General features: G+C 36.9%; 1 protein-coding gene across 4 annotated transcripts in view; it reads left to right on the forward strand.

The window, feature by feature from the left end:
* The window catches only part of BCKDHB (branched chain keto acid dehydrogenase E1 subunit beta), a 212,508-nt gene that overhangs the window by 72,498 nt on the left and 112,042 nt on the right, over positions 1–27,968 (forward strand). For 2 of the 4 annotated variants that reach the window (XM_040474023.1, XM_040474021.1), the window contains exon 8: positions 439–549. In XM_040474023.1, coding sequence (XP_040329957.1) covers positions 439–549 — 111 coding nt within the window. Of the gene's footprint in view, positions 1–438; positions 550–3,791; positions 3,877–4,736; positions 4,817–27,968 lie in introns of those variants that run through there. The other 2 variants (XR_005789850.1, XR_005789851.1) reach the window with 2 other exon arrangements.

The following is a 27,968-nucleotide window of genomic DNA, read 5'->3' on the forward strand; positions in this document are numbered from 1 at the left end:
TTTCTTTCTTTCTTTCTTTCTTTCTTTCTTTCTTTCTTTCTTTCTTTTTTTTAAAGTGAGCTCCTCCTTCTCCATTTTCCCCTTAAATGTTGGTCATCTACAGGGTTCCACAATCTTCCCTTTGCTTCTCCTTCCTCATGCCCTCTCTAGAAACTCAACCTACTCCTGTGACTTTACCTTCTGTATGCTGATATCTTTAGAATCAATGTCTCTATCAATGACTGCTCTCCTTTTCTTTGAGAACATCTTTCCAACCGTTTTCTAGATATCTGTGTTTGATTATTTTGGTAGAATATGGGGTTCCACATGTCTAAGACATTTAATTCTTCATGAAAATCAGTTTCTCTGACTTTAAACACTTTCTATTAATGATATCAGAATTCAGTTAGTGTTTCAGGTCTCAATCTCTGTAGTTATTCTCTGCTGTTTTTATTTCAGGTTCATGTCATGCGAGAGGTGGCTTCCATGGCTCAAGAAAAGCTTGGAGTGTCTTGTGAAGTCATTGATCTGAAGACCATACTACCTTGGGACATGGATACAGTTTGCAAGGTATGAATATAGTTTGATAGAGTGTCATTTCCTTAAACTCTTGGGGAATATTTACTGGTAGTTTGCAAAGAATTGTTTTGAAATTTTGAGCTTCATGAGCACTTTCACCTGATTGAAAACTTTAAAAATTTACACCGTGACAGAAGCATGTGATGTATCATCAGTTTAGTGCTCAAGGAAACCAATCACTTGACAGTTTTTCCCTTCCATAGTTCTCTGTTTAAAATATTGCAAAACTGGAGTAGTGCAAATAGGAGCATTTCAGGTATGTTGGAAGTCACCTGTGTTTTTAACTATTTATCACTTGAACTACTTAGGATTTGATAAGCATAGTTTAATATAGTCTGCTAAATGGTTTGGCTAAATTTTCATTGTCTCCTCTCCAAAAGAGATGGAGATGGATTATGTTCAAAACAAAACCAAACCAAAAAAACCCCTCTTTGCACGGTCTTAATACTGTGAATCACAGTTTAAATGTTATGTTGTGGGATTCTGGCTGCTCTTAGTTTTCTGTCTAAGCAACCGCTTGGCAGTCCCTTCTCAAGAATACAGTTCGGTTCCCGTTTACTTGGCTATAACTGATATCTTTCATATTAACGTACAGGTAAACATTCCCACTGTGGTATGTAAGGAAAATTAAGCCCTTTTTTTATGTGATGATAGTATCTACTAAAGTTTAGGTAATGTTGCATATATTACTTTTCCTTGATGTACTGTTATAACAAGTGAGTCATAAGACTGAGGGTATTTTACACTTATTTTTTTAAGGAATATTAAAATTTTTTATTATTAGAAGTATTCTTAGAATATATGTATAAGACAAAGAAGGAGGGAAATGACAATAAAGTATTAAAAGTTAAGCCAGAAATTTAATTCTGCAGAGGCTGGTTTACGTATCTTGATTTTTTTTTTACCAATTTATTTCACAGCATTTATTGAGTACCTACATTAGCGAGTGTTCTAATAGACATATAAAATTAAGTAAGACAAGTTCCTAGAAGATTATTTTCTAGGAAACAAAAAACACTTTTTTTTAAATTTTATTTTTTATTTTTTAAAATTTATATTCAAATTAGTTAGCATATAGTGAAACAATGATTTCAGGAGTAGATTCCTTAATGCCCCTTACCTATTTAGCCCATCCCCCCCCACAACCCCTCCAGCAACCCTCAGTTTGTTCTCCATATTTATGTGTCTCTTCTGTTTTGTCCGCCTCCCTCTTTTTACATTATTTTTACTTCCCTTCCCTTAGTTCATCTGTTTTGTATCTTAAAGTCATCATATGAGTGAAGTCATATGATATTTGTCTTTCTCTGACTGACTAATTTCACTTAGCATAATACCCTCCAGTTCCATCCACGTAGTTGCAAATGGCAAGATTTCATTCTTTTTGATTGCCGACTAATACTCCATTGTGTGTGGTGTGTGTGTATGTATATATATATATATATATATACCACATCTTTATCCATTCATCCATCGATGGACATTCGGGCTCTTTCCATACTTTGGCTATTGTTGATAGTGCTGCTATAAACATGGGGTGCATGGGTCCCTTTGAAACAGCATACCTGTATCCTGTGGATAAATGCCTAGTAGTACAATTGCTGGGTTGTAGGGTAGTTCTATTTTTAGTTTTTTGAGTAACCTCCATACTGGTTTCCAGAGTGGCTGCACCAGCTTGCATTCCCAAACATTTATTATTTTTAAAGAAGTTTAGCATTCTCCTGGCTTTTATAGGCTGTTTCTTAGGTTAGTCACGTGAAAAAAAATCTGCAACTACTACTGATGTGAAAGTACAACATAGGTTATATTTAGGTACAGATTGTTTTATAATTTAATGAAAGATTTAAGATTTGTTATAGTAAATGTTCCGTGGACTCACTTGACATCATCTAAACACTGGACATGGTTACAAATGGTTTCAACAATATTCTAAGTCTTTATATTTGTAGTTTCCATCATTAAGGGCAGTATTTTAGGTTGAATTATTCGTAACTGCATGAAAGTAATGCTTCTTTAGGCTTTTTCAAATCGAGTCAGATGCTGGGTTTTCTTTTAAGTAGCCAGCTGTTCCAAATCATGGAAAGCTGGAACTGAGAGCCTTTGCCCCAGAATGGGCTTCTTTTTTTGCAACTGTACCCCCCACTTATTCTTGGAGTTTATATTCATAAAGTGAAAGGTGCTTTTGTATGGGAATATAATGTTTTGTTATGGTACAGTGGGGGTACTGATATATGGGTAGGACAAGTACTTTTAAACTTTATTTACATTTTTATTTTATTTATTTATTTATTTATTTAAAAAAATTTTTTTTTTCAACGTTTATTTATTTTTGGGACAGAGAGAGACAGAGCGTGAACGGGGGAGGGGCAGAGAGAGAGGGAGACACAGAATCGGAAACAGGCTCCAGGCTCTGAGCCATCAGCCCAGAGCCTGACGCGGGGCTCGAACTCACGGACCGCGAGATCGTGACCTGGCTGAAGTCGGACGCTTAACCGACTGCGCCACCCAGGCGCCCCTATTTACATTTTTATATGTCCAAACAGAGTTTGTAGCAGCTTATGGTAAAACACAAATGTAACAACACTCCAAGCTGATAATTGGGAAGGTAATGAAGAGAGAGGAAAAAGAAGGGGGAAATTATTTGTTTATATTTCTCTCTACATCATTTGCTTGTGTGGAACTCCCCCTCCTCCTTTTATTAAATCTACTGGTTGCACCTTTGTATGGTCCTGGAATGTAGGTCCTACTTCCTTAGGGCTCTTTACTATTGGGAAAGATGAAAGAGGAGACTAGAGACCGCTGCTGCAATGAGAAGGTGATGCATCAAACCTCTGAGTCGCCAGCATCCTCACTGTAGTCTTGTGTTCGGGTGCTTTCATCTTGCCATTGTCTGGTTGATGACCCTCCAGTTATGACAGTGAAAGCCAGCTTGTCATATCTTGATTACTTTGGGTTTTTTGACTCTCTTCCCTGCTGGTCATGGTGATCTTGTTTTTTCCTTTCATGTATCAAAGGAAAGTTTTGATACTTGGCATCTTTCTAGGATTTGGAGATAACTTTAACAAGAGGGCCCTCTAGCTAAACCTCATTAAAAGTGAGGCTTTCGTTGTTGTTGTTTAACTAGAATTAAGTTTTTCTTTATGGATTCCATAGTAATCAAAATTTATGTTTATTATCTCTTTCAGTTAGTGCTGTGTTTTATCTTTTTTTTTTTTTTTGTCTTATGATAAAATCAGATCCCTCAACTCTGTTCATGACATGTTAAGCTCAGCACCAAAATGCATCTTTTTGGAAAACCTAATCAAGAAAAGCCTATTAAAGGTAAAAAAAAATCCTTATTGAAAATACACATTAGCACACTAAGCATAGTAAAATGACTCTGGGACAGTTGAGGAATTGGTTAATGAAGTCTGAATTTAACTGCATTTTTAAAAACATAGTCCTACTTTTTGCTTAAGCCTTGAAGCATTGTTTGGAAGTTGTAATTTTGAAAAATTGCTTGGGGACAGAAAGCAGCAGAGTTTTTGAATGTTGCTCAGGGGAGCTACAAAATTGGAGACCTGAGTAGATCTAAGAACCGTAGTTCATTTATTTAATTCTGAACCTGATATTAAAGGGCTAAGCTGGAAACCTCTAAAAAGCAGAATAAAAATTCCTGAGTTTTGAGTTGCCTAGGAGACCAAGACCTACCCCGAGGATTTGGGGTATGAGTGGGGTGGGGGAGAACATCAGTGAGGAGAGTTGAAGGCCCTGAAGTGAGTGGCAAATGGACTCTTTTTACTTGGGGGCACCTGCCAAGTAAGTTTCAACTAGAAATTGAGAATCCAGGTGTATAGACTCCATATTTGATTGGGTTGCAATGACAGAATGGGAAACTTGGTGGGATTGTGTGTGTATGTGTTAAATACACAGTTAGTCTTCCATTAAAGATATTTGCCAAATTTTAAACCTGTATATGGTGGGCACTAAGCAGAAAATAAATACCTAAAAGGCCAAGCCATCACTGGAGACTAAAGTGTCAAAGACCAATCATACTCTCAGTTGAAAGCTGTGGAGTCAGGTCTTAGGATATGAATCAAACCAGAAGTAGATCACAGCTTCCCCAGTCCGCAGCACAGTCTCACCCCCTCTCAGTTCCTTTCCTGGATTAATGTAACTTACCTTATGCTCTGTCTGCCCAGCAGAATGAGGAAACAGTCCTCCTATCATCTGGAACCTCTATGAATCTGCATTCAATAAAAAATTACTAAGTATATGAAGAGACAGGACCATTTGATTCAAAACCAAGAAAAAACACAAACAATAGAAAGCAGAAACACAGGTGATCCAGATACTGGAGTTAGCAGACAAGGACTTATTTATGTTTAGGAACATAGAGGAAGAAAAGGAACAAAAGAGGTAAGAGTGTGGAGAATAATCCTAGAGGGTTGGTTGTGTGTGTGTGTGTGTGTGTGTGTGTGTGTGTGTGTGTGTGTGTGAGAGAGAGAGAGAGAGAGAGAGAGAGAGAGAGAACATTTTAGAACCAAAGAAATATTTGTCAGTAAGAACTCAGTGGATGCATTTATAAAGTTATTGGACTTAGAACATGATAGTATTAATGAACTAGAAGGCAAGTATATAGAAAATGTTTAAACTCAAGCACAGTTTGATTGATTGGGGGAAAATAAAATAGACTAAAACCGAAGGGAGCATAAAACACATTGGGGATCTGGTCAAAGGATCTGTCCCATATATGATTTGAATTCCAGAAGGAAAAGAGAGAAGGAATTGGTCAGAAACAATATAAGAGGTATTTCTCATGAAACTTTCAGGACATCATTATAGTCAAGAGGATCTGTGAACCTCTAATGATGTATTAAAAAAAAAACCCACACTCATGTACACAATGGGATGACATCTTAACTTGCTGAGGATGCCAATCTAACATTCTATACCCAGTGAAAATATACTCTTAAAATTAAAATGAAGTAAAAAGTACTTTAGACAAATATAAATTGAGAGAATTAATCACCAGCACATTTTCACTAGAAGAAATACTACAAGGGAGTTCTTTAGGCAGAAGGAAAATGATCCTCAAAGACAGTGAGAATGGGGCTTACATGAAGTTAAAATATTCCATTGTTCTAGGATTATTAAATGTAAAATTTTTATCAGATTACATTAAGTTAGCGATGCATGTTGTAACCTCCGGATTAACAACTGAAATAATATTGAAAGTGTATTTCCAGCAAATTAAAAAGGGAACTATAGATTAATAGAAATATTTGGTTAAACTAAAAGAAAGGAAAATATATATTAAAAAAAAAAACCAAAAACCTAAAAAGCAAAAGAGGTGTGTCCATAGAAAACAGAGGATAGATATAAACCCAAGTATGTAAGTAAGTAAACACAAATGGATTAAATCTAATAAAAGCCTTCATTAAAAACCTCATTAAAAAATAACACCAATATAGGGCACCAAGGTGGCTCAGTCAGTTGAACGTCCAACTCTTGATTTTGGTTTGGGTCATGATCCTAGGTTGGTGGGATCAAGCTCCGTGTCAGGCTCTGTGCTGAGCATGGAGCCTGCTTGACATTCTCTCTTTCCCTCTGCCCTTCTCCCCCACTCATTCTCTCTCTTTAAAAAAATCAATCAATCAATCAATCAATCACACCAATGTGTAGCTTAAGAGAGATACTTTAAATATAAGGACACAGAAAGTTTGAAAGGGATGGAAAAAAGACCGCTGGTATAGCCATACAAATTTCAGATAAAGCTTTTAAGGCAAGATGTGTTACTAGAAATAAAGAACATTTCATAACGCTAAAGGAATCAATCTACCTTGAAGATGTCACAATCTTAAATCTATTATGTCCTCAACAGCATAGTTTCAAAATACATAAAGCAAAAGAAAACACAACACTAAAAGGAGATGTAGACATATCCACAATCATAGTGGGAGACTTTGACACCCTTCTTAAAAAACTGATCAAACAAGCAGATAATATCAGTAAGTATATAGAAGATGTGAAGAGTTAAACTTGTCCTAATTGTGTACTCAACTATATAAGGAATAATTCTTTTTTCCACTGAAGAATAATTGACATATAGTATTAGTTTCTGGTGTACAACATAGTGATTCAATATTCATATACCTTATGAAATGATCACCACAATATGCCTAGTTCGATTAAATATGGAACATTTATCAAAACCAACCAAATGCTAGGACATAAACATACAATGCTAAACCTCTGAAGTTTGAAGTCATTTAGAGTATGTTTGAACAGTGGAATTCAGTTAGAAATTGAAATAAAAAATACCAGAAAAGCCTCAACTTTTTACAAATTAAATAATTTACGTTTAAATCATGGGTTGTAAACTGCAATAGAAATTAGAAAAATACTGAACTGAAGTGTTATGAAGTTATTACATATCAAAAATTTCAAGATTCAGCTAAAGCCATGCTCAGACAGAACAGTATGACTGTGCAAATACATATATATATATATTTTTTTTCAACGTTTATTTATTTTTGGGACAGAGAGAGACAGAGCATGAACGGGGGAGGGGCAGAGAGAGAGGGAGGCACAGAATCGGAAACAGGCTCCAGGCTCTGAGCCATCAGCCCAGAGCCTGGCGCGGGGCTCGAACTCACGGACCGTGAGATCGTGACCTGGCTGAAGTCGGACGCTTAACCGACTGCGCCACCCAGGCGCCCCCAAATACATATATTTAGAAAACAGGAATAAGAACAAAAAAATTAATGATCTGAATTTCCATTCCAGAAAGGTAATCAAACCTAGAGAAAATGGAATAAATGTAGTGATAAAAAGTAGAAATCAGTAAAACAGAAAATGTACAATAGAGAAGCTTAATAAAGTAAAATTTAGATCTTTGAATAGATTAATGTACTTGATAAACCTTTAGGAAGACTAATGAAAAAAATAGGACAAAAACAAATGACAAATATCAGGTATGAAGAAGCAGAGAATACAGACAATAGAAAGATATTGAGAGGATATCATGAATAATTTTACAAATAAGTTTGGGTGAAATGGACAGACTCCTGAAAAAATATAATGTTTTCAAAATAATAATTAGGTAATCTCAATAGTCATATATCAAAGAAATTTAATCCATTTTTATTAATGCTTATATAAGGAAAACCCTAGACTCATAGGGCTTTACTGGTGAATTCTTTAAAACACAATTCTTATACAAATTCTTACAGAAAATAGAACAAGAGGAAAAACTTCCACATTCTTTTTATAAGGCTGGCTTAATATTCATATCAAACCTGTTTCTGACAGTATATAAAGCAAAATAATAGACAATGTTTTCTTAAGAATGTAGATGTAAAAATCTGAAACAAAATATTGGAAAGTCAAATCCAGCCATATATCAAGAGACAAAGCTGAGGGTTTATTTCAAGTATTCAAAGGGTGTTTGACATTCATAAACATTCACACAGTGGTTGATGCAATTTCCCACATGAACAGAAAATGGGAAAAACAATCCTGATGATCTTCATAATACAGAAAAACATTTGTTAAAAGTCAATATCCGTTCATAATGAAAATTTCTTAGTAGCCTAGAAATAGAATGGAATTCTATTAATATGATAAAGGGTAACTTTATCTTGTAGCTATGAAGAGCTATAAAAAGCCTGCAGCAAAAATTATATTTCCTAGTGAAATTTTGACCACTTTCCCATTGAGATCCAGGAATGCAACAAGGATGCCCATACATAAACACAAGAGATACAAAGATCATATGGATTGGGAAGAAGAAGTAAAACTTAGTATTCATAGATAATGTGACTTGTATGTAGGAAGATCTACAAGAATCGGTAGGCAAATTATTCGAATTAAGTGTACCAACACCCCTGGAAACAAGGTCAATATACAATAATTGTATTTTTAAGTACCAGCAACAAATAGAAAATAAATTGAAAACATTTTGCAAAAATATCAAAGAATCAAACATCTAGGGAGAAATTGAGTGATGCATATGTAACAGCTTTACACAGAAAATCACAAAATATTATTCAGAGAAATTAGACAAGATGCAAGCAACCAACGCACATACTGTAAGTCAAGATATGTTATAAGGTTATAGTAGTTACCGCGTTGTACTGGAGTGAAGATGGACTGCTGTGCTGCCATTGGTTAGCTTTTTATAGACTTAGAGCTTTGGTGTGCTCTGACCAGGAGGAGTTTTTTCCGTTATTCGGCCAGAAACCCATACCCCTAAGTAGAGCTGTTCTTCCCAAGCTCCCCAGGTATAAGAACCATGATTAAGTGTTGAGGGCTTGAGTGGACTTTCCTGCTGAGATACAGACCACATTCAAAGTGAGTTAAAAAGCGAGCTACAAGTTAAAAACAAACAATGGCCAGGCATAGAGTTAGGTGTGAGGTGCTGTCCAGCTTGAAATGAAGTTTGTTGTTGTTGTTGCTGTTGTTTTTAATGTGTAGAAATTCAGAGACGCTGCCTATGGATAATAAGCACTTGATGACAGTCTTTGAAAGAAACTCAGGATTCAAGAATAATATTGTCATTCAACATAGAATCAACTACATAACAGTGCAAAAAAGAAAAGAAAAATGACAATTTATAAGGTGTGGGTGATTTCCATGTTTATGGAGAAGAGAAGAGCTCTGACACAGAGCTTTGACATGCATTACTTTAGTTGAAGATTAAATTCTGCTAATTATTTAAATAAATAAGGGTTTGCCTTTACTCCTTGGAGCCTTTTTTTTTATTCCTCTCCCTTTCATGTTTTGCCTGCCTACATTCAATTCCAAAGCAGATCCTGCTGCCTTGTCTACACCATATGTCCAGAAATCTGACCATCACCTCTGATGCTGTTACCCTTGATCCTGGTCCACACTGTGAGCATTTCTCACCTGGGTTTTGGCCATAGCCTCAAACTAGTCTTGCTTCTGCACTTTACTTGCCCAAGGCAGAACTGATGCTTTCAAATGTGCGTCACATCATTTCCCTTCTAGTCTCAAATGGCCTCAGTAGTTTCCCATTAAATTTAGTGGAAAGGTCAAGTTTCTTAGCAAAGTCTACAGGGTTTTACTTCGTCTCACCACATTCCACATCCCATCATCCATCCCCCCTTCAGGAAATGCTCTTCATGGACTTTCAGCCAAGTCAATGTGTTAGGTCACCACTCAAATACCATTTTCTCATTCAAGCCTTCTTTGATCTGCTTACTTAATATTAGATCCCATCCCTTTTACCAAGACTCCCTTTTACCCCTTCTTCCTTTTTTTTTTTTTTCTAGAGAGATTAAATGATCTAACCTATTATGTAACTTTATTATTTATACTGTCTATTTTCTTCCCCCATTAGCAGGTAAGTTCTGTGAGGGTAGGGGCTTTTGTCTGCTGGGTCACTGTTGAATTCTCAGTACCTGAAAAAATGCCTGGCATAGGTTTGGTGTTCAGTAGATATTTGCTGTGGAATTAATACGAGTATCAGCAAAAGAAAGTTTGATAATATGCTATGAAAACTGTTTACTATTGAAATGTTTTGATTTTGGTACTTTTTCTTATTTTTGTTGCTTATATAAATGCGTAAAAAGTAACTCTAAAATATTGCTTTATGAATAAGTCTATGCCAGGGTGCTTCAGTGGCTCAGTCGGTTAAGTGACTGACTCTTGATTTAGGCTCAGGTCATGATCTCACAGTTCGTGAGTTCAAAGCCTGTGTCGGGCTCTGGGCTGACCTGTGCTGAGCCTGCTTGGGATTTTCTTCCTCTCTCTCTGCCCCTCCCCGGCTCATGAGCATGTGCACACTATCTCTCAAAATAAATACATAAACTTAAAAATTTTTATTTTAAGCTGAAGTGTTTATTTTTAAGTTTTAGTTTGACCTTAGTTTTAATGTTTTATTTTTCTTGACTGTTGTCCATTTTTCATAATGGTATATACAAATTATCATTTGAATTCTCATTACAATAGGACAAATTTATTCTAAAAATCAAAGTGAAATTGACTATACTTAACCTCAGTTGTCTGTAATTTCTGAGAAATGTATTCTTATAATTTTCTGCATAGATGAGAGTCACTATTTCTGTGTAGCAGCTTTCAAAACTACTTAACCTTTTGCATGTCAATATTTTCAAAACCTTTTTGCTTATACTTTCTCAAGGAAAACATAATGTATATAATTTCATCTTTTGAAAATAATTTAGTCCAAACAAACATGAGTTGTTACACTGTGTTAAGACATTTACATTTATTAAGGTATATGGTTGTTTACTTCATGGATATATTTCTGTGCTTAATTTCATGGTTTTAAGCCTTTTTAAATTTAAGTGTTCTTTTATCTTTTGCTGTCATATCATCACTAGCTGTGCATGGGATCCAGATGACCAGACTTTATAACTGAGACTTGTACATTGGCCAGGGAAGGCCTGTAATGATTTCTCATGAATCAAGAACACATGCTTTACTCTTCAAACCTTATGATACTAATTTGGGCTTTTCAGAACCTTTCTCCTCTTATTTCCTTGCCTGCTTTGCAGGTGGGTCATTGTTATGGAATTTAGAGCTGGAAGAGTTCAGCCTGGGCCTGTTCCCTTTGGCCTTTCTACTGGTCTCAGGAGTGATCTGTGACTTTTAACATCCGTCACAGCTATTATGCACTGCTTCCTATGAGGGGTTTTGTCGATTCAAACAGACTGGTACAACACACTGTCTCAAAGCCTCACCGCTTTCCCCTCTCCCCCAAAGTAATCTACCTTTTTAGAGGTACTCAGGGGATGGGTCATTACGTTTTTAAATTTTGGAAATGGTGTAGATAGGAGCTTCCTCCCTACCTGTTTGCTCTTCTCTCTACCTCTCTTGCTTTCCCGCTCTTTTCCCTTTCCACCCCGAAAGATGGTGATGTGCCCATCGATGCAAATGGTTGTTCTTTGGCTTCATGTTGAGGTACCTGTAGTCTTAGTATTTTGGGGGCATCTTAGGAGCAGGGCAAGGCCTCTGTGATACTATAATGTGGGATAGCAGCTGGAAGTAATTGCACTGTAGCCTGAGGAAGTGACTATAGTCAGGAGGGAGGATTTAACATCCTTTTCTCCTGTCCTTGCACTCCAGCTCTTTCCATTCTTGCTTTAAAAGACCTCCCTGGGGGCGCCTGGGTGGCGCAGTCAGTTAAGCGTCCGACTTCAGCCAGGTCACGATCTCGCGGTCTGTGAGTTCGAGCCCCGCGTCAGGCTCTGGGCTGATGGCTTGGAGCCTGGAGCCTGTTTCCGATTCTGTGTCTCCCTCTCTCTCTGCCCCTCCCCCGTTCATGCTCTGTCTCTCTCTGTCCCAAAAATAAAATAAACGTTGAAAAAAAAATAATAAAAACTTAAAAAAAAAAAAGAAAAAAGACCTCCCTGGTGAGTACCTGGGTGGCTCAGTTGGTTAAACATCTGACTCTTGATCTCAGCTCAGGTCATGATCTCAGCGTTCGTAAGTTCGAGCCCCATGTGGGACTCTGTGCTGACAGCTCAGAGCCTGCTTGGGATTCTCTCTCCCTCTCTCTCTGCCCCTCCATCACTCCCGCTCTCTCTCTCTCTCTCAAATAAATAAATGTTAAAAAAAAAAAAAAAAGAACAAATTGGGACCATGGATAAAGGTAAGGCAGGTTCTGAGATTGGCAGCTGGGGTCACGGCAGGAGGTTCTGGGAGCTGAGTCCTTCAATAAGAAAGGAAAGGTTTATTACAGGAGCAGAACTGGGAAGAAGTTAAACCTTGGTCATTTGGGTGTGTCTAATCATTTACACATAAAGAACCAAGTTTGCTTGCTCTCTATATCTGTACCTGGTGTTAGTGTATTTGTGAATAGTGCAAAACAGTTTCAGCAGACTCATATTACCATTGAAGATCAAGATGAACTCATAAGGGTTATATTTTATGACTTTAATTGTAATTTTGTAGCCTTTGAGTTTATTTTTATTTTCATAGGGTTGATTTTAGATTACCTTAGATGTCATTTTTATTAAGATTGCCAACACTAGCAAGGTAATATTTAGGGTGTATACTTTGTACTGAATGGCTCTAAATTGGTTTTATGGGGCAGTTGGAGAATTTGTCTTTAGAGAATCTACAGTGGTTTAGTACTACCTGTTATATGCATTGTTTTTACTTGATTTCTTGGACTTGATTGAATAATTCACTGATTGAATACTAGCTCTTTGGCTTGAGGATTTTAGTTTGTGAGGTATAGGGGAGAGAGAGAATCTGAGAATGAATGAGAACTAGAGCAATACTAGAGTGTGGGGGCTGGGGTGGGAAGAAAAGCTAATGATTACCTATATCCACTAGAGGCCTCTCTTAAGCCAAGTTTCACGGAAACCAGGCTTCCATAGTGGGGCCTGGCTCTGTCATTGTAAATTAAGCATATTTTATGTTGTAGTTCTGAATAAATAGTATGAGAGCATTTTTTTCCCTAGAACACATATTATAATCTAACCCAAATGTTTTCTTTAATGTGTTTATCAGAACTGATAATCTGTTAGGCTGAAAACAAATTAGGAACCTCCCTCTGCTCTTCTTTTTCACTCTCTAAATAAGCTTTTTGTAAACACATGTAATCAAAGAATATGTCCAGATGATATGTCTGTTTGACACGGCAAGGATATTTAGGTTTAAAAGTGTTACTGATTTACCATGTTGTGTTTAATTATTGAGAGTGGTATATATTTTTCTGATGTAGACTATAAATAATTTTAACATTTTGTATATTTCTTTCATGACTATAATAAGCTTCTAATATCAAAAATCTATTTAGGGGCGCCTGGGTGGCGCAGTCGGTTAAGCGTCCGACTTCAGCCAGGTCACGATCTCGCGGTCCGTGAGTTCGAGCCCCGCGTCAGGCTCTGGGCTGATGGCTCAGAGCCTGGAGCCTGTTTCCGATTCTGTGTCTCTCTCTCTCTCTGCCCCTCCCCTGTTCATGCTCTGTCTCTCTCTGTCCCAAAAATAAATAAACGTTGAAAAAAAAATTTAAAAAAAAATCTATTTAAGAAATGATTCAAAAATCTTTTTTTAGACTTAATATTGTCTGGGGTAAAAATTAAATGCTTTCCTTTAGGAGTAATGAAATTATCATTTTTAGTTTGGAATTATTCTGGATGTGGGTTGACCTTGCCAAGAATGCAGACAGGGAGGGCAAGGTCACCCTGTCTGATAAGAACAGTTGTTCTGTTCCAAAATAGGAAGGCTGACCATTTGGAACTTGGGTCCACCTTTGCCAGCTCCTCATTCCTATAGGATTTTCTTTGTCATGACCACAACTAGTTAGTTGTGCTAACTGGAGAGAGTTCTAGGTTCTTGGATGCTATATTTGGGATGTGACTTCTACATCTACTGTCCTGCATGGTGGCTCTTGGAAGATTCCTCTGAGTTCCATGAGGGCAGGGGAGTTTTGTGAATTTTATTACTGTATCCTTCAGAATTTTGAAGAGTGTACAGCGTAGAGAAGATACTCGGTAAATATTTGTTGAATGATCTTATTAAATTTCAAAAATAGCACAAAATGTAATAATAATAATGTAATAATAATTCAGTTTTTCAGTGAAAGAAATTAAAGGAGAAAGTGGTAATTTCTGTAGGAAAAAATACCCTGAAAGTATCACCCCTGCTACGTGGTCTATTTTTGGTAAGACTTATGTTTTAGATATGTTTTGAGAAAGATTAAGATAATAACTGGGGTCTGATCAACTTTGTATAATATACGTAATAGAACAAGTTTTAACATAGTGCCTGGCGAATGGATGGTAAATAAGAGTTTAAAACAACGTATTTTGTGCATACCTCCTTTAGTATTCACAACAGTTCTGCTAATTAGACACCAGTGTCATTATTTATAGGTGAAAAAACTAGGTTTGGAGAAGGTAGAGTAACTTGCTCCATCTGGGTCACAAAGCTGATGAGATCACTGGGCTCTTAGCCTTTGCCTTTGAGAAGCATGCATCTTCTCAAGCAGAGTTTGAGCAGAATTTGTAAATATTTTTCAGATGTGATGAAACAACTGTGACTGATGCTATAATTTGTATGTAACTTGCAAGTATAGACGATATTGGCAATAGAAATGTATTTATGGGGAGGGGTAGTTTCTGTTTATTTTATGCTGGGCTTTCTGTCAGAACTGTTGTGTTCTGATGTAGTCATTTCCATTCTCTAGGCTAAGAATTTCTATTCGCATTTTAGAAATGAGGAAACTGTGTCTCAGAAAGCATAGAAACCTCCGGAAGTCACTTGGCTAATAAGTAGCAGAACTGCAGTTCAATCTTAGGTCTTCAATCCTGGCATGCTGACATTTTCATAGTATAACCATGCCTCATGTTAGGATAGTTATTTTACAATTATCTAACTTCATGCTTTAGAAAGTATCATTTGAGTTTTCCTGATGAAAAGCTTCTAAACTTGAGCTTGCAAATATTTTATAACATTTCAAGAATTTTCTTTCACATTTGCCCACCTGTGTAACATTTTTTAAAGAATATAACATTCCTGAATACTGTATATACCTCGTAAATCACATTACCATATTTCATTTCATTTGGCATTATTATTTTCCTTTCTACATGAACTGGAGAGAGCAAGATTAAATTTTATAATTACATTTTTCCATTTCTAATCCTATTTGATGTGTCCCCTTATACACTTAAATTATTTGAGTTTCACTCAAGATTTTATTTTGTTGAAACTATTTGCTTTCGCTGTTAAGAATAGCAGTGAAAAGAAAGAAATCCATTACCTCATTTCATAGTGAAAAAAGCTCATAGGTACTTTGTGTTCTTAGTTGAACATTTTTGCTGTAATGTAAGAAGTCTACATTCGTTGGCTTTTTCTTCTTCTTCTTCTTCTTCTTCTTCTTCTTCTTCTTCTTCTTCTTCTTTTTTTTTGGATGGCCATTAAACTGGTACTTACACTTAGGAAATTGTAGAATTTATACTATAATTGGTAAGTTTGCCTTGCCTTTTCTATTATAACACTCTAGTTTTGTAGTGTCTAGCTGTTATAATTTAACTTAAAACTCTATTGAAACTGTGATCTACAAAGTTTCTTAAAAAATAAAATTGGGGAATAATACCATTTGCCTCTATAATTTATCTACTCCAAAATTGAAACTGCTCTTATCTGTCATAGATAGTCAGCCCTTCCAAATACATACATTCTCTGTCACACACTTTTGTTGCTTTTCTTACAGGAATTTGGTTTTCTCTCTGTTTATGTTTTCTTTTAATTTTTTTTTAATGTTTGTTTCTTTTTGAGAGACAGAGACAGAGTGTGAGCAGGGGAGGGGCAGAGGGAGAAGAGACACAGAATCTGATGCAGGCTCTAGGCTCTGAGCTGTCAGCACAGAGCCCAATGTGGGACTCGAACCCACAAGCAGCAAGACCATGACCTGAGCTGAATATGGATGCTTAACTGTCTGAGCCACCCCGGCACCCCCTCTTTGTTTTCTTTCCTCCTTCCTTCCTTCCTTCCTTCCTTCCTTCCTTCCTTCCTTCCTTCCTTCCTTCCTTTCTCTCTTTCTTTCTTTCTTTCTTTCTTTCTTTCTTTCTTTCTTTCTTTCTTTCTTCTTTATATGTTTATTTATTAGAGAGAGAGAGAGAGAGACAGACAGACAGACAGACAGACAGAGCATGAGTGGGGGAAGGACAGAAAGAGAAAGGGAGACACAGAATCTGAAGCAGGCTCCAGGCTCTGAGTGGTCAGCACAGAGCCCCATTCAAGGCTCGAGCCTATGGTTTGGGAGATCATGACCTGAGCCGAAGTATAATGCTTAACCGACTGAGCCACCCAGGCACCCTGCCTGTTTTCTTTTATATCTTTAAGTTACATGTTTTTTTATGTAGTTGTTACACATTTTAAGTTTCTTTTTCAGTATTTTTTGCATTTCTGTTGATATTGTGAATAACATCATTGTTATTAGTTTTTCCTGTTTCCCCCCTTTTTCTGTGTGTAATAGAAGAGATTAAAAAAAATTAAAGTCATACATTAACATGTCAATAACACATACAGTTTAACGGAGCATATAATGCAAAGCAACATTTTCCATCCCTGTTTCTAGGTCCACCCCAAACCAGCCACTTTTAACCACTTCTCTATTTTGTTCTGATGGCTACTTCCATATCTCTAAGAAACTGCACTGTACAAGTATTTTGGCTATAATACTTTATTCATTTCTGAAAAGGCCTGAATTGTAAACAAGTATCAAAAATAACAGGGTCTGTGGAAAAAAGAACGTTAGGCAGATCTCTTAAAACATACACAGCTTTGTTACTAGAGCAAGGAAGGGTTTGTAACTAGAGTCAGGAAGAAGTGAACCTGCTGAGTTATGGAGTTAAGGGCAAAATTCATAAAAGTTGGGAGAACCATGTAATAAACACTTCTAAAACAGAGCAGATGGGCTGGCCTGAGTCAAGAGGCATAGTGTATGGAACTGTTTTTCACTGAGGCTCTCAGCTTTATGGTTATGCTTTGCCTCTTACTGTGTTTCTTAGCAGCATAAAACATTAATGGGCTAGGGCGAAGTGCATATATGCCAACATGAGTAGGCCAGCTGCTGGTGTCTTTAACCTAAAAATAGGCTTCGTACCTTTTGCCAGAAAATTGGACTCCCCTTGCCCAGTCCCTCATGTAATTCACTGGTGAATTGGGTTTGATTGACAGCACCTAGGTTACATCTTTATGTTAGCTGTGATGGAGACTGGACAATAGTTTTTTGCATTCTACCTTGAGAAAGTGGGATTAATAATTAAGGAAACTTTTAGAATGTGGAGAGTATGTTCAAAAGTTTTGGGTTATCCCACAATGAAAGGTCTAATTCATACATATTCACATATGTATATACACATCTATAAGTGTATGTATCAATGTGTGTATACCTTCATTTATCAATTTTAAACATTATTCTTCATTCTGACATACATGTGTTTGCATTATCTATTAGCTTCACCTTAACATTTCCCCAGTTTTTAGCTTTTTAATCTCTTCCACTGATTGTCTTTTGATTTTCATTAGTTTTAAATCTCTTGTTCTATTAATTTTTTCTGAGTATCCCTCCACATTTCACTGTATAAGATGACATTAATGCCCTCTACCCCTGTTTTCACCTCTCTCCTCTCTCCCCTCTCCCAAGTACTGTCTTATAGCAACTATTTATTTTTACACATAAAAATAAACTGACAACATTGAATTCTGAGACTGACAACATTGAATTCTGTTCTGTAACCATAATTAAATCTTCCAAACTTTTGATTGTAAAAGTTAAAAACCAGTAAACGCTCTTGATATTGTTATGATAACATAAATATTTTTATTTTATGTTGACCGAGGGGTAAGATTTTATTGTCTCTGACCCTGGGTGCCCAAAAGGAGATATTCTTGGCTTCTAGAACAAATGGTTTGGCTTTTTCTTTTATAGTTCATTAATTCCACAAAATCTTGTCACATTTTAGATGCTTTATTTTTGGCCATAGCATTCTTCTGAATCATTCTAGATTTTTTAGAATTTTGAATTACCTCTTCTTTTTTCCTTGAAAAAGCATAATCAGTCTTTAACGTATCTTGAAGATCAATACCATCACTTGGAATCCACATTCCCTCCAGGAGTCCTCTGACCTCCTCTACCAGCCTTGACTACCATTCTCTAAATCTGCTGCAAATTCATCTTCAGGGATAATTCTCCATTGCACTCTTGAAGACATTGTTTTCTGGGTCCTGTGACTTTCTCTTTCATGGTTTTCTCTGTCATCTTGCTGAGAAACATAAATAATTCATCAAGCAGAAGTTGTGTGGGGGGGGGAGGCTTTCAACACCTGCATTTGGAAAAAATGTGTTTATTTTGCATTCACGCTGAATTGATATTTGGCTGGCTATAGAATTCTAGGTTTATAGTAACTTTCACTTACAAGTTTGAAGATAATACTTTTTTTTTATACTTGTGTTGGGATAAAAAATGTGATGCCAGTGCGATTCTCATCCTTCTGTAAGTGATTGTTCTGTGTGTTTGTTTTTCTAGAAACTTTTATGATTTTTTTTTTATTTTGGTCCTTTTGTACTGAAATGCCATAGGTGTGAGACTCAATGAGAGTCTCTTTCATTCATCTTGTTTTGCCTCTCATGCATTTCCTCTGGGAACTTATTACTTATTTAAAAATAATTATATCCTTTTTCTTTTCTAGATTTTCTTTTCAAAAACTTATCAGTGGGATAATAGACCTTCTGGATTGATGCTCTTTCATCTTTTGTGTCCCAGTTTTTGTCCCATTTTGTTCTTGTAGTGTTTTAAGCATTTTCTCTCTTTTTTCTTTTAATTCTTATATTGAATATTTTAATTTCAACAATCAATTTTTTTCTTATGCTCCGTTCTTTTTGTACTTTGTTGTTGTTTTGTTTTATACCATGTCTACAGTTCTCCTGGGTATATCCATATAATATGCAAGTTATTTATATTACGAAATAATAGGCTTTTAAAACTTCTCTTCTGTAAATTATCTGTTTATTCAATAGTTTGTTTCTTTTGTAATATAAGCTTTTTCTTCTTGTTGATTATTTTGGAGTTCTCACTGGCTGTTTTCCTGTAGGTCTCTTTCCTCAGTAGGCATCTCTGTGGGAAGAGCTGAGCAGATCTGTGCACCCGGGTGAGACTTTGCTTTAGGGTGAGTGAATGGGAAGTCTGTCCATAGGCATGAGGGGAGTAGGTGACTCCAGATAAACAAATAGCTAGGCTTGCCTTTTGGCAACCCTCTCAACCCTCTCAACCCTCCCAGAATAGGCCTATCTTTGTAGGCAGTTTGAACGGTTTTATCACAGACTGTCTTCTTTGCCTGGCTTGTCTCTGGGGTCAGGGTTGGAAAGATGTGTTTTATTTGGGGGAAGTGGGGCAATTGGTACAGCTGCTTTATTTAATTCCCCTGTCTTCACTCCCAATTCTTACACCCACCTTCCACACCTGCTGGTGAGCCCATCTGGGGTCTCAGGGGAGATTGGCTTCCTCTTCCCTCGTACTCCCTCCCTCTCCCATGGGTCTGGGCTTTGGCTTCTCTTCGTCTGTACCTTCATCACATGTCCACAAGACACTTGTTTTAGTCTCTCTTGTGTAGTAATCACTACTCCTTCCTAACGTTGTTTTGACTATTACAGGTTTTTCCCTTTTGTATTCATTTCCTGTCTTGGGAGAGAAAGGCTACAAAAGCATATATTCAGTCTATCAGCTTGAGCTGGAAATCTTCTCTGTTACGTTTTTCATTTTTTCTTTTTTAATAAGAAGCATGGTGATTTCTACAGTTCAGTCTGTGTACTGTCTTTTCACCAAAATCTTATTCATTTCAGTAGTTTCTTAGTTGATTTTCTAGGTTGGTCATCTTATTCTGCAAGTAAGACCAATTCTGTTTCTTGTACTCTCTATATATTTTCTCATTTGACTAAAACCACTGAAAAATATTGAACGATAATAATGATAGCTGACATTGAATGTGATATTTCTAAAGCCTCTAAATATTCAACTGATTGAATTGTGAAGTAGAAAATAGAAAGTATTGACTTCATTATATAGAGTCCTGCCTCACTGAGCAAAACATCAGAAATTTCCTACATAAGTTGTATTTTTGAGTGAATGAATTTAGCACTTTCAGCCTGAGTACCTCTTGTATTTCTTTTACCAGTAACCACAAGTCAGAATTGGAGATGAGAAAGAAAGGAACGTAAGCTTTTTAAAATAATAAATTCTTCCAGTAGAGTTTACCAAACTTCCGATGACAAAGATGCTTTCATTGTTGGGGAGCAAAATTAATATGATTTCTTGCCAGTAAATCAAGGAAAATGAGTTATATAACTGGCAGCTATAATGGATCTTCTACCCTAACGTCAGTAAAGACTTAGAGAAACAACCATAACTGGACAAATACTGCATGTGATAAATACAGCCTACATGACTGAGAACTAAATGACAAGGACAAAAATACCTGGTTATTGATTATCAATAAATCAATTACCAGAAGAAATCAACTGCTTGTTTATTTTCATGTTTTAAAGGTGCTTTAAGAATTGCTTTGATTCATGATATGAAACTCTAGGGCATAGTATTTGGAAATCCTTGGTGGAAGTTGCAGGGAAGTGATTATCTGTCAAAGTAAAAAAGACTGTGTATCAGTTTTATCCTTAAAGGGACTTTAAATTCGTTGGGACTATCAAAAAATGAAATGAACTGCCTTTTTTGGATGTGAGAATCTCATTAATGGGAGAGACTTGATCATCTGGCAGAGATGTCAAGAGAAGGAAGGGGGAGGATGGCGTCACCAGTCTCATCTACGTCAGAGATTGTGTGGAATAAAGGAAAACTATCCTTTAGCATTTGGGAATGTAGTAGGTTTTCTATCTCACTATTAAATGATGTAATAAAATAATACAGATATCAGAAGAAGTTATTCATGATCTTTTACACAGGAAATTCCTTTTTAATATTTCTAGTAAAATACCTGTATTCCTGGACTTTTCTTTTGCCAGCTTTATCTTCTTTTTACCATAATCAAATAGTATGCTATTTCTCCAGTTTTGTAAGTAGAACAGACATCCACTAGCTGAGTTTTATAGTAACTTTTTGTAACCTCTCTGGTGTTTACCTTTTTTATTTTCCATAGCTGCTACTCTCTTTTCTCTCCCTCTGTTTCCCCCACCCTCCACACCCCCGTTTAAACCCACTTTGCTGTAGGCTGGGCCACCTGCTGTACCTCTCGAACCATTTGTTATTTTCCACTCTCATTGCCTTATTCAGACTAGCATCATTTCTCCCCAGGACACAGTGTCCTCTTGCTCCTTTGAAGTCCTTCCTTCTTGCCAGGGTAATTTTTCAATCTGAAAAACTTCTTGGTCTTACTACTCATAGTTCAATTCTGGCAATGCTTTCGGATTGCTCCTGAGACAAAATGTAAAATCTTATTATGACATATTTGGTCCCCCATTATCAGATCCTGGTGTGCTGTCTCATCATTTTCTGCCCTTTTCTCCACACAGACAGGATAGCCCAGCTATACCAAATTGATTGTGGTTCCCAGAAAACCTCCTGTTCTTTGTTGCTGCAGTGCCTTGGTGTATGGGGTTTCCTCTGCGCCTCCTTCCCCTGGATGGATCTGAGCTCTGACTAGTCTTCAACACTCAGTTTACAAGTTTTCTCTTCCAGGAAGCTTTTCCTGACCTGTTTTGCTGTCGTCTTTTATTTATTTATTTATTTGTTTATTTATTTAATGTTTGTTTATTTTGGGGAGACAGAGCGCAAGCAGGGGAGGGACAGAGAGGGAGGGAGACACAGAATCTGAAGCAGGCTCCAGGCTCCGATCTGTCAGCACAGATCCTGACACGGGGCTTGAATCCATGAAGCATGGGATCATGACCTGGGCCGAGGTTGGACGCTTAACTGACTGAGCCACCCAGGCGCCCCTCCTGTCATCTTTTAAGTCTGTCTTGTCACCTTCTCAGTGTTCACAGGGCACTACATCCAGTTTTCAGAGCTGCTTTCTTGGGTTGTAGTTTTTAATGTCCTCACCTATGTCTCTCACCATGCTGCCTTTTATATCTGTTTTCACAACCACAGCAGCATATAGAAGGTGTGAAGTAAAAATGTATTTCTTGTCCCATAATATATGAATGAACTTTCCATATATTCAGAGATTAGGTTCTGTAGAATCTCCATTTTCCATCATGTGGCTGAGAATCTTGAAGTAGGTAGAAAAAGACTTTTAAGTAGCTTGAAGGAACAGCCATAAACCCAGTGCCTAAAAGCAGACACACACTAATCCTGTAGGAGAGACTATGAGGCCCTTGATCATGTGCCTTTACCTTTTACCCAGAATTTTTACAAATGTGTTTACTTGCTGTCATAGCTCACATTAGATGTGGGGGTGGGCAAATTTAGGATGTCAGAGGTAGAGATGTTGGCAAGACGAAAGCTGATACAATCATAGCCTGAGAACAAGGCACTCTATGGGAAAAGAAAAACAATAAAAAGCATATAAGAATATTTAAAAATCACAGCAGTTTGTAGTCAGTTAATGTAGAGACAAAATAGATATCTGCCTTGTTCTCATGGTATTATAATTGATATTCCGCATTCTATCCATCATCATGAGGAGATTAATTTCTGTTCTATGCACTGTGTTTGAAATGCAATATTATTGCTTAAAGGTAAGAGCTGAGTGAACTCTCAAATATGTTGAGTGACCCAGCCTCCTACAGTGCTAGATAAATGAGTTCTTGCTGAGTTTCTTTCTGAAAGCTGCAGGGTACTGGTGCTCTGCTTCTGATCATTAATTTCCCTTTGGTTATATTCATATTGCTAACAATGTTATGTAGTGATCTTCTGTTAGGGCATTTTTCTATTAATTTCTGATTTCTCATGTCACATTTGGAAACTAATAAAATGACCCCTTTCTCTTGGCTCTTATTCTTCAGTTCTTATAATTATGGAACTGCTTATGAGTTTTCAGTGGTGGAAACCTCAGTATATCATTAATTCTGATGCTACTTTGTATTAAATCCATTTGACATTTTCCAAACTTTTCTTTCATTTTATTAAATGTTTATTTATTTGAGAGAGAGAGAGAGTGAGACAGAGAGAGAGAGAGAGAGAGAGAGAACGAGCAGAGGAGGGGCAGAGAGAGAGGGAGACACAGAATCTGAAGCAGGATCCGGGCTCTGAGCTGTCAGCACACAACCCAATGGGGGTTCAAACTCACAAGCCATGAGATCATGGTCTCAGCTGAAGTCGGACACTTAACTGATTGAGCCACCCAGGTGCCCTCAGACTTTTCTTTAACTGAATTGGTGAGAAGGAAAAAATATGGGGAGTAGGCTTCCATCTTTGAAGATGGAGATATTGAGGTGTGACAGTTACCATATATAGTAATAGTACTACAAGTCTCTGTGCTGGGGTTTGGAACCATTCGTCTTGGTGTGAATCACTTGAGGCGTGTTTCTTTTGTCTGTCAGTGGGGTTAGACTCCAAGGGAGGTGGGCTGGTGGTGCCAGCGGGTGGAGGGTGGGTTGACTAATCTGTTAAGTAGCCTTTTATCTGAGAGTCTAGTTTCTCATTAGTATTTCTGACCAAAAGCATAGATGGTTAGAAATGGAGATGTTTGTTTTTAATTAGTCTCTCTAGGGATGAGAGGCTTATTTTTGAAGAATGGAATTTTAAGGAAGCCTGACAACCTCAGTTTTCATGTGACTGAAATATTTTGGCAGCTTAAAAAGCTTTCACAACTACGAGTTAGAGCCAGACTTTCCAGTGGCTAAGCTGCTCTTTGGGAGTTAGACTCTCATCTCGTGGGTAACCTGTACCTCTGCTCTCAGATCATAGTGGTGCCTTTTAGGGTGCTCATGGCACTTTCATGTATTTTGCTTCCTGATGGTTCCAAAGGCTTTCGTGGGGTTTATCCTTCCATCATGCGTCTTACAAAGATCTTCACTCTTCCATCCCATATTTACGCATTTTAATCAGGTTAATTTTAAGACACCTACCACAGGCATAGGGCAGTATAATGCTTCATTATCTCTGCAAGACAGATCTTTTCCTCCTTTCTTATACTACCACAAAATTATAATGCTACTGTTTTACCACAGTTTTAAAAGTTGAGAGGTAAATGGATTGTTTTGCCCCAGATCCTGTAAGCACAGAAGTAGGCAAATGTGAGCAGACTTGGGAAGCCACCCACTTCGGTTCCCTGTGCACTGCGTTGTAGCAACCTGACAGAGATGGTCAGCGGTTCCTGCCAGACTCTTTCTGTCCAATGAGGCGACCAGTGCTCTTGTATAGTTCTGGCTGTTAGTAAGTTCAGGTGAAATTTGGTTTTCTCTAACCTCTACCTATTGAATCCTGTCCGCTCTTGTAAGATCTTGTTTATACCTACTTTTACTTGACATGTCTTCAAATATTTGGACACCTTTCAAGTTTCCTTGTAGACTTCTCATCTCTGGTCTAAATATTGTATCCATCCCTCTCACCTATCACTTAAATCCTCTGGTTTTCAGATTTCAGATGGCAATTCTTTGGACATACTCTCAAAAGGGTCCAATGACTCTTTAAACTTCAAATGACTTAAAAATGATTCTTGAGATAATGTCTGTCAGCCACATGCCCACTCGGACTTGTTTTCTCCCAAGGTCTGACCTCTGTCATGACCTAGAAGGAGAACAATGCTTTCTATGTTTCTATGTTGAAATACTTGAAAAGGTAGTGTGTTCCATGTCATTGGATATGTTAAGGAGATACACAGAGTGTCAAGGATGTTAATAGATAAACAGCAAATTAGGAGTGTAGGATCATTACGAAAGTAAATTAAAATGGCTATTTAAAAAGTACTTTTATGAAATACTAACTATAAAATACAGGACTAATTAGAGTACGTAATACTGGGAATAATGCTTGCATGAATATTCTTCTCTCAGAAGGGCACTTAACATGCTTTTGTCCTTTGACCAATCCCTGAATAAACTTGCAGGGTTATTTTGCATCCGTGAAAGATTGCATCTTTTGTCAAACACTTTTAGCTCACAGAAGTCTCATCAACATTTTCCCTTCATGTCAACATACAGTGCTTTAATCTTCTCTACATTTGCCCACATTGTTTACTCCTTCTTTACAGAGCCAACATTTGGGGCAATACAATTAGGTTGTAGGTTCTTAGAAAACCCTTAATCAGTATTGTTGTTAGCATTATTTTGACCAGTACCAACTACTCACCCATTTCCCTTAGGATAATGTTCGCTATGCTTTCTTAGGTAATCTGAGCCATTTATCAGTGACATTTTTGTAAATGGAGTATTGTTTACTCTTCATCCTAAAATTAAGTTATTGAAAAATATATTGACCTTGCTATAAATTGGGGGCTGTGTAGGTGATTGATTTTGCCAAATTATGGCAATGAGAACTTTATGGTGTCTATTTTAAGATAAGTGATTCTTTAATGACGTTAACATCATTCCCCTGTATAGAGTCTTACTGTCTTTTTTTCCATGAGGTAATTTTAAAAATGTGTGGCTGTTGTGAGACATTTAGTTCAATAATATATTGCATGTAAAGACACTCAATGAAAGTGTTCTGGTGTTATAAGGAAAGGATGTTAAAAACCCAAAATCTCTCAAGTAAATTGTGGTTTGTAATAGTTTCACTCTCAGGGAAGGGAGGCACATTGAAACTTCCATGACTATTAATCTTGAGAAAAAGCATGCATGGTCTTGTTGGACTGAAGCCTCTAGCCATCTTATCAAGCCAGGGATACAAACGTAGGTTCAATTTGCATCCCTTTTTGGCCCATTAATAAAAATGAAGATGGTAGGAGTATATGGATGTTAGGTTGAGTCCTTCAGCTAGTGTGGGATATGAGTCGTGAATATTTCCTCTTTGTTGTTTTTACTAATTGTCTCCCCTAAGTCACTCCCCGGAAATATACGGTAAGAAGTTGAATTCATTTGGCTCACTTAGCTTGTTTTGGAGAATGGGGTAGAAAGCCTTCCAACTGAAGCTGTCAGTTTTTTTCTACAGCAGGCGCCTGCCTTTAGCTTTTTGTGAGAATAGCCCAGTGTTTTCCTTCTTTTGCTACCATGAAGCATACCATCTCGACTTTTGTAGGCTTCCAGACTGTAAAGCTGACTGCATAGTGTGGTTAGTACACAGAGTTCTAGGGCATGGACAGGGATCTCAAGGCCTGGTTTTCTGCTGGTTGCTGGATGACCTTGGGCAAGTGACTCAACCTCTTCTCTGCTTTCCTTTCAACTTTGTAAAATGGAGACTTTTTTCCCTTGTTTAGTCTTAAAAAAGTTTATAACAATTAAATAAATTGAACGGGTTAACACCTCTCTGAATACTTTAGTTAATACAGATAGGTTGACTCTTCAGATTATAAGAATAAATTAAATGAAATGGCCCAAATGGGTTCAAATATGTTTTCCAGATTGTCTATGTTAAATAAAAGATGTAAGTCTGGTCTAACTTGTATAAATTATTTTGATCTCTTTTGAGGAAAAGCAATGTGGTTGTTTATGTTGCCCATGTAAATGGTATTATAGCATTAAATATGTTCAGGCAACACTGAAGGATTGTTTAGTCACTGAAACCCTTAAAATCCCTCAGTTGGTGTAGTTGATTCTTATGGACCTTTTAAAATCATCTAGTGAATCAAATTTTTTAATTGTATCAGGATTATTTCATCTCTTTAAGGCTCTCACTTTTAAATTTTGCTGTTTTTTTTTTTTTCAGTGGATGAATTATTCTCATTCTAGAAAAGTATTTGGGTTCTAGTTTATAAAATTTAATTCCGGTTTTTGTAACCCAGTTTATATAAAATTGACTTCAGTTTTTGTATCCCAGAAATCGATTAGGCCTTTAAAACCTTATTAGCTCATTTACCCTCCATTTCTCATATTTGGGTACGCTATAAATTTGTAGATTTTAAAAACCTGAGTTGTAGTCTTAGGCTAATAGTGCAATCTGATTTTAGGTGTATAACCATAAAATACCTTTAAGGGAGCCCTCTGTTTATGGATCTGAAATATGGGACTTGAGCTCACAGTGAGGCCAAAGTCTGATACGAGCTTTTGAAAAGTATAAAGCACGCTAGTAATGGTTGAACTGTTATCTACTCAGAGTAAGTCTGTGACTCATTGTAGTTCCCTTGCCTTTTATTCCCATGAGCTGTAGAAAGAACCCACTGTAGGGGGTTGGGAATATTCTTTCTTAGGATTGTGGGATGACGGAGTGGATGCTTTTTTCCAACCACCATATGTGGTGATTAGGCTCTTCGGAATGACATTGGGGTACTCTTTGAACAAACAGCAACAGCCTTCCAAATAACTTATAATAAATAAAGTATGTAAGACACTTTCTTCATCCAGATGTAATGTTCAATATTAAAGGAATAAATTTAAAGTGACCTCTTACAGAAAAATTTGGGAAATGTGTGGATGGATTAAGAAAGCAGTCATATTATTAGAAATTAACTCCTTTCCAGTTTTTAGGTGAGACTGTATGATGGTTTACTTGAACTTCATTTCATGATTTCTTGGAAAATGCATTGATTGGTAAAACCTAAAACCTCCAGTGAACTAATACTTTATTTGAGCTATTAGAGTCTTTGTTTTCCATACTCAAAAGCATTTAAGTAGATAGCACACTTGGGTGTGTGGTTCTTTTTCCTGAATGTCTAATAACCGATCTAATTTTGTAAATTAAATTGTATTTTACATGTAGTAGAGTGAAATCCAATTCCTGGTAAACTTTGGATAAGGTGGTATCTTAAACCTGTGTCTCTGAACTCCCTCTCAACCACCTAAAACAGCAGTTTCAGAATTTCTAAGAGAAGGAAGTTGGGGGATTGAGTGGGGATCAGCTAGAGAACTTGTCTTAAAATGGTGTTTTCTTTACACATGGA

The sequence above is a fragment of the Herpailurus yagouaroundi genome, unplaced genomic scaffold (genome assembly GCF_014898765.1).
Source record: "Herpailurus yagouaroundi ecotype Mexico unplaced genomic scaffold, PumYag 139, whole genome shotgun sequence".
Lineage (NCBI taxonomy): Eukaryota > Metazoa > Chordata > Mammalia > Carnivora > Felidae > Herpailurus > Herpailurus yagouaroundi.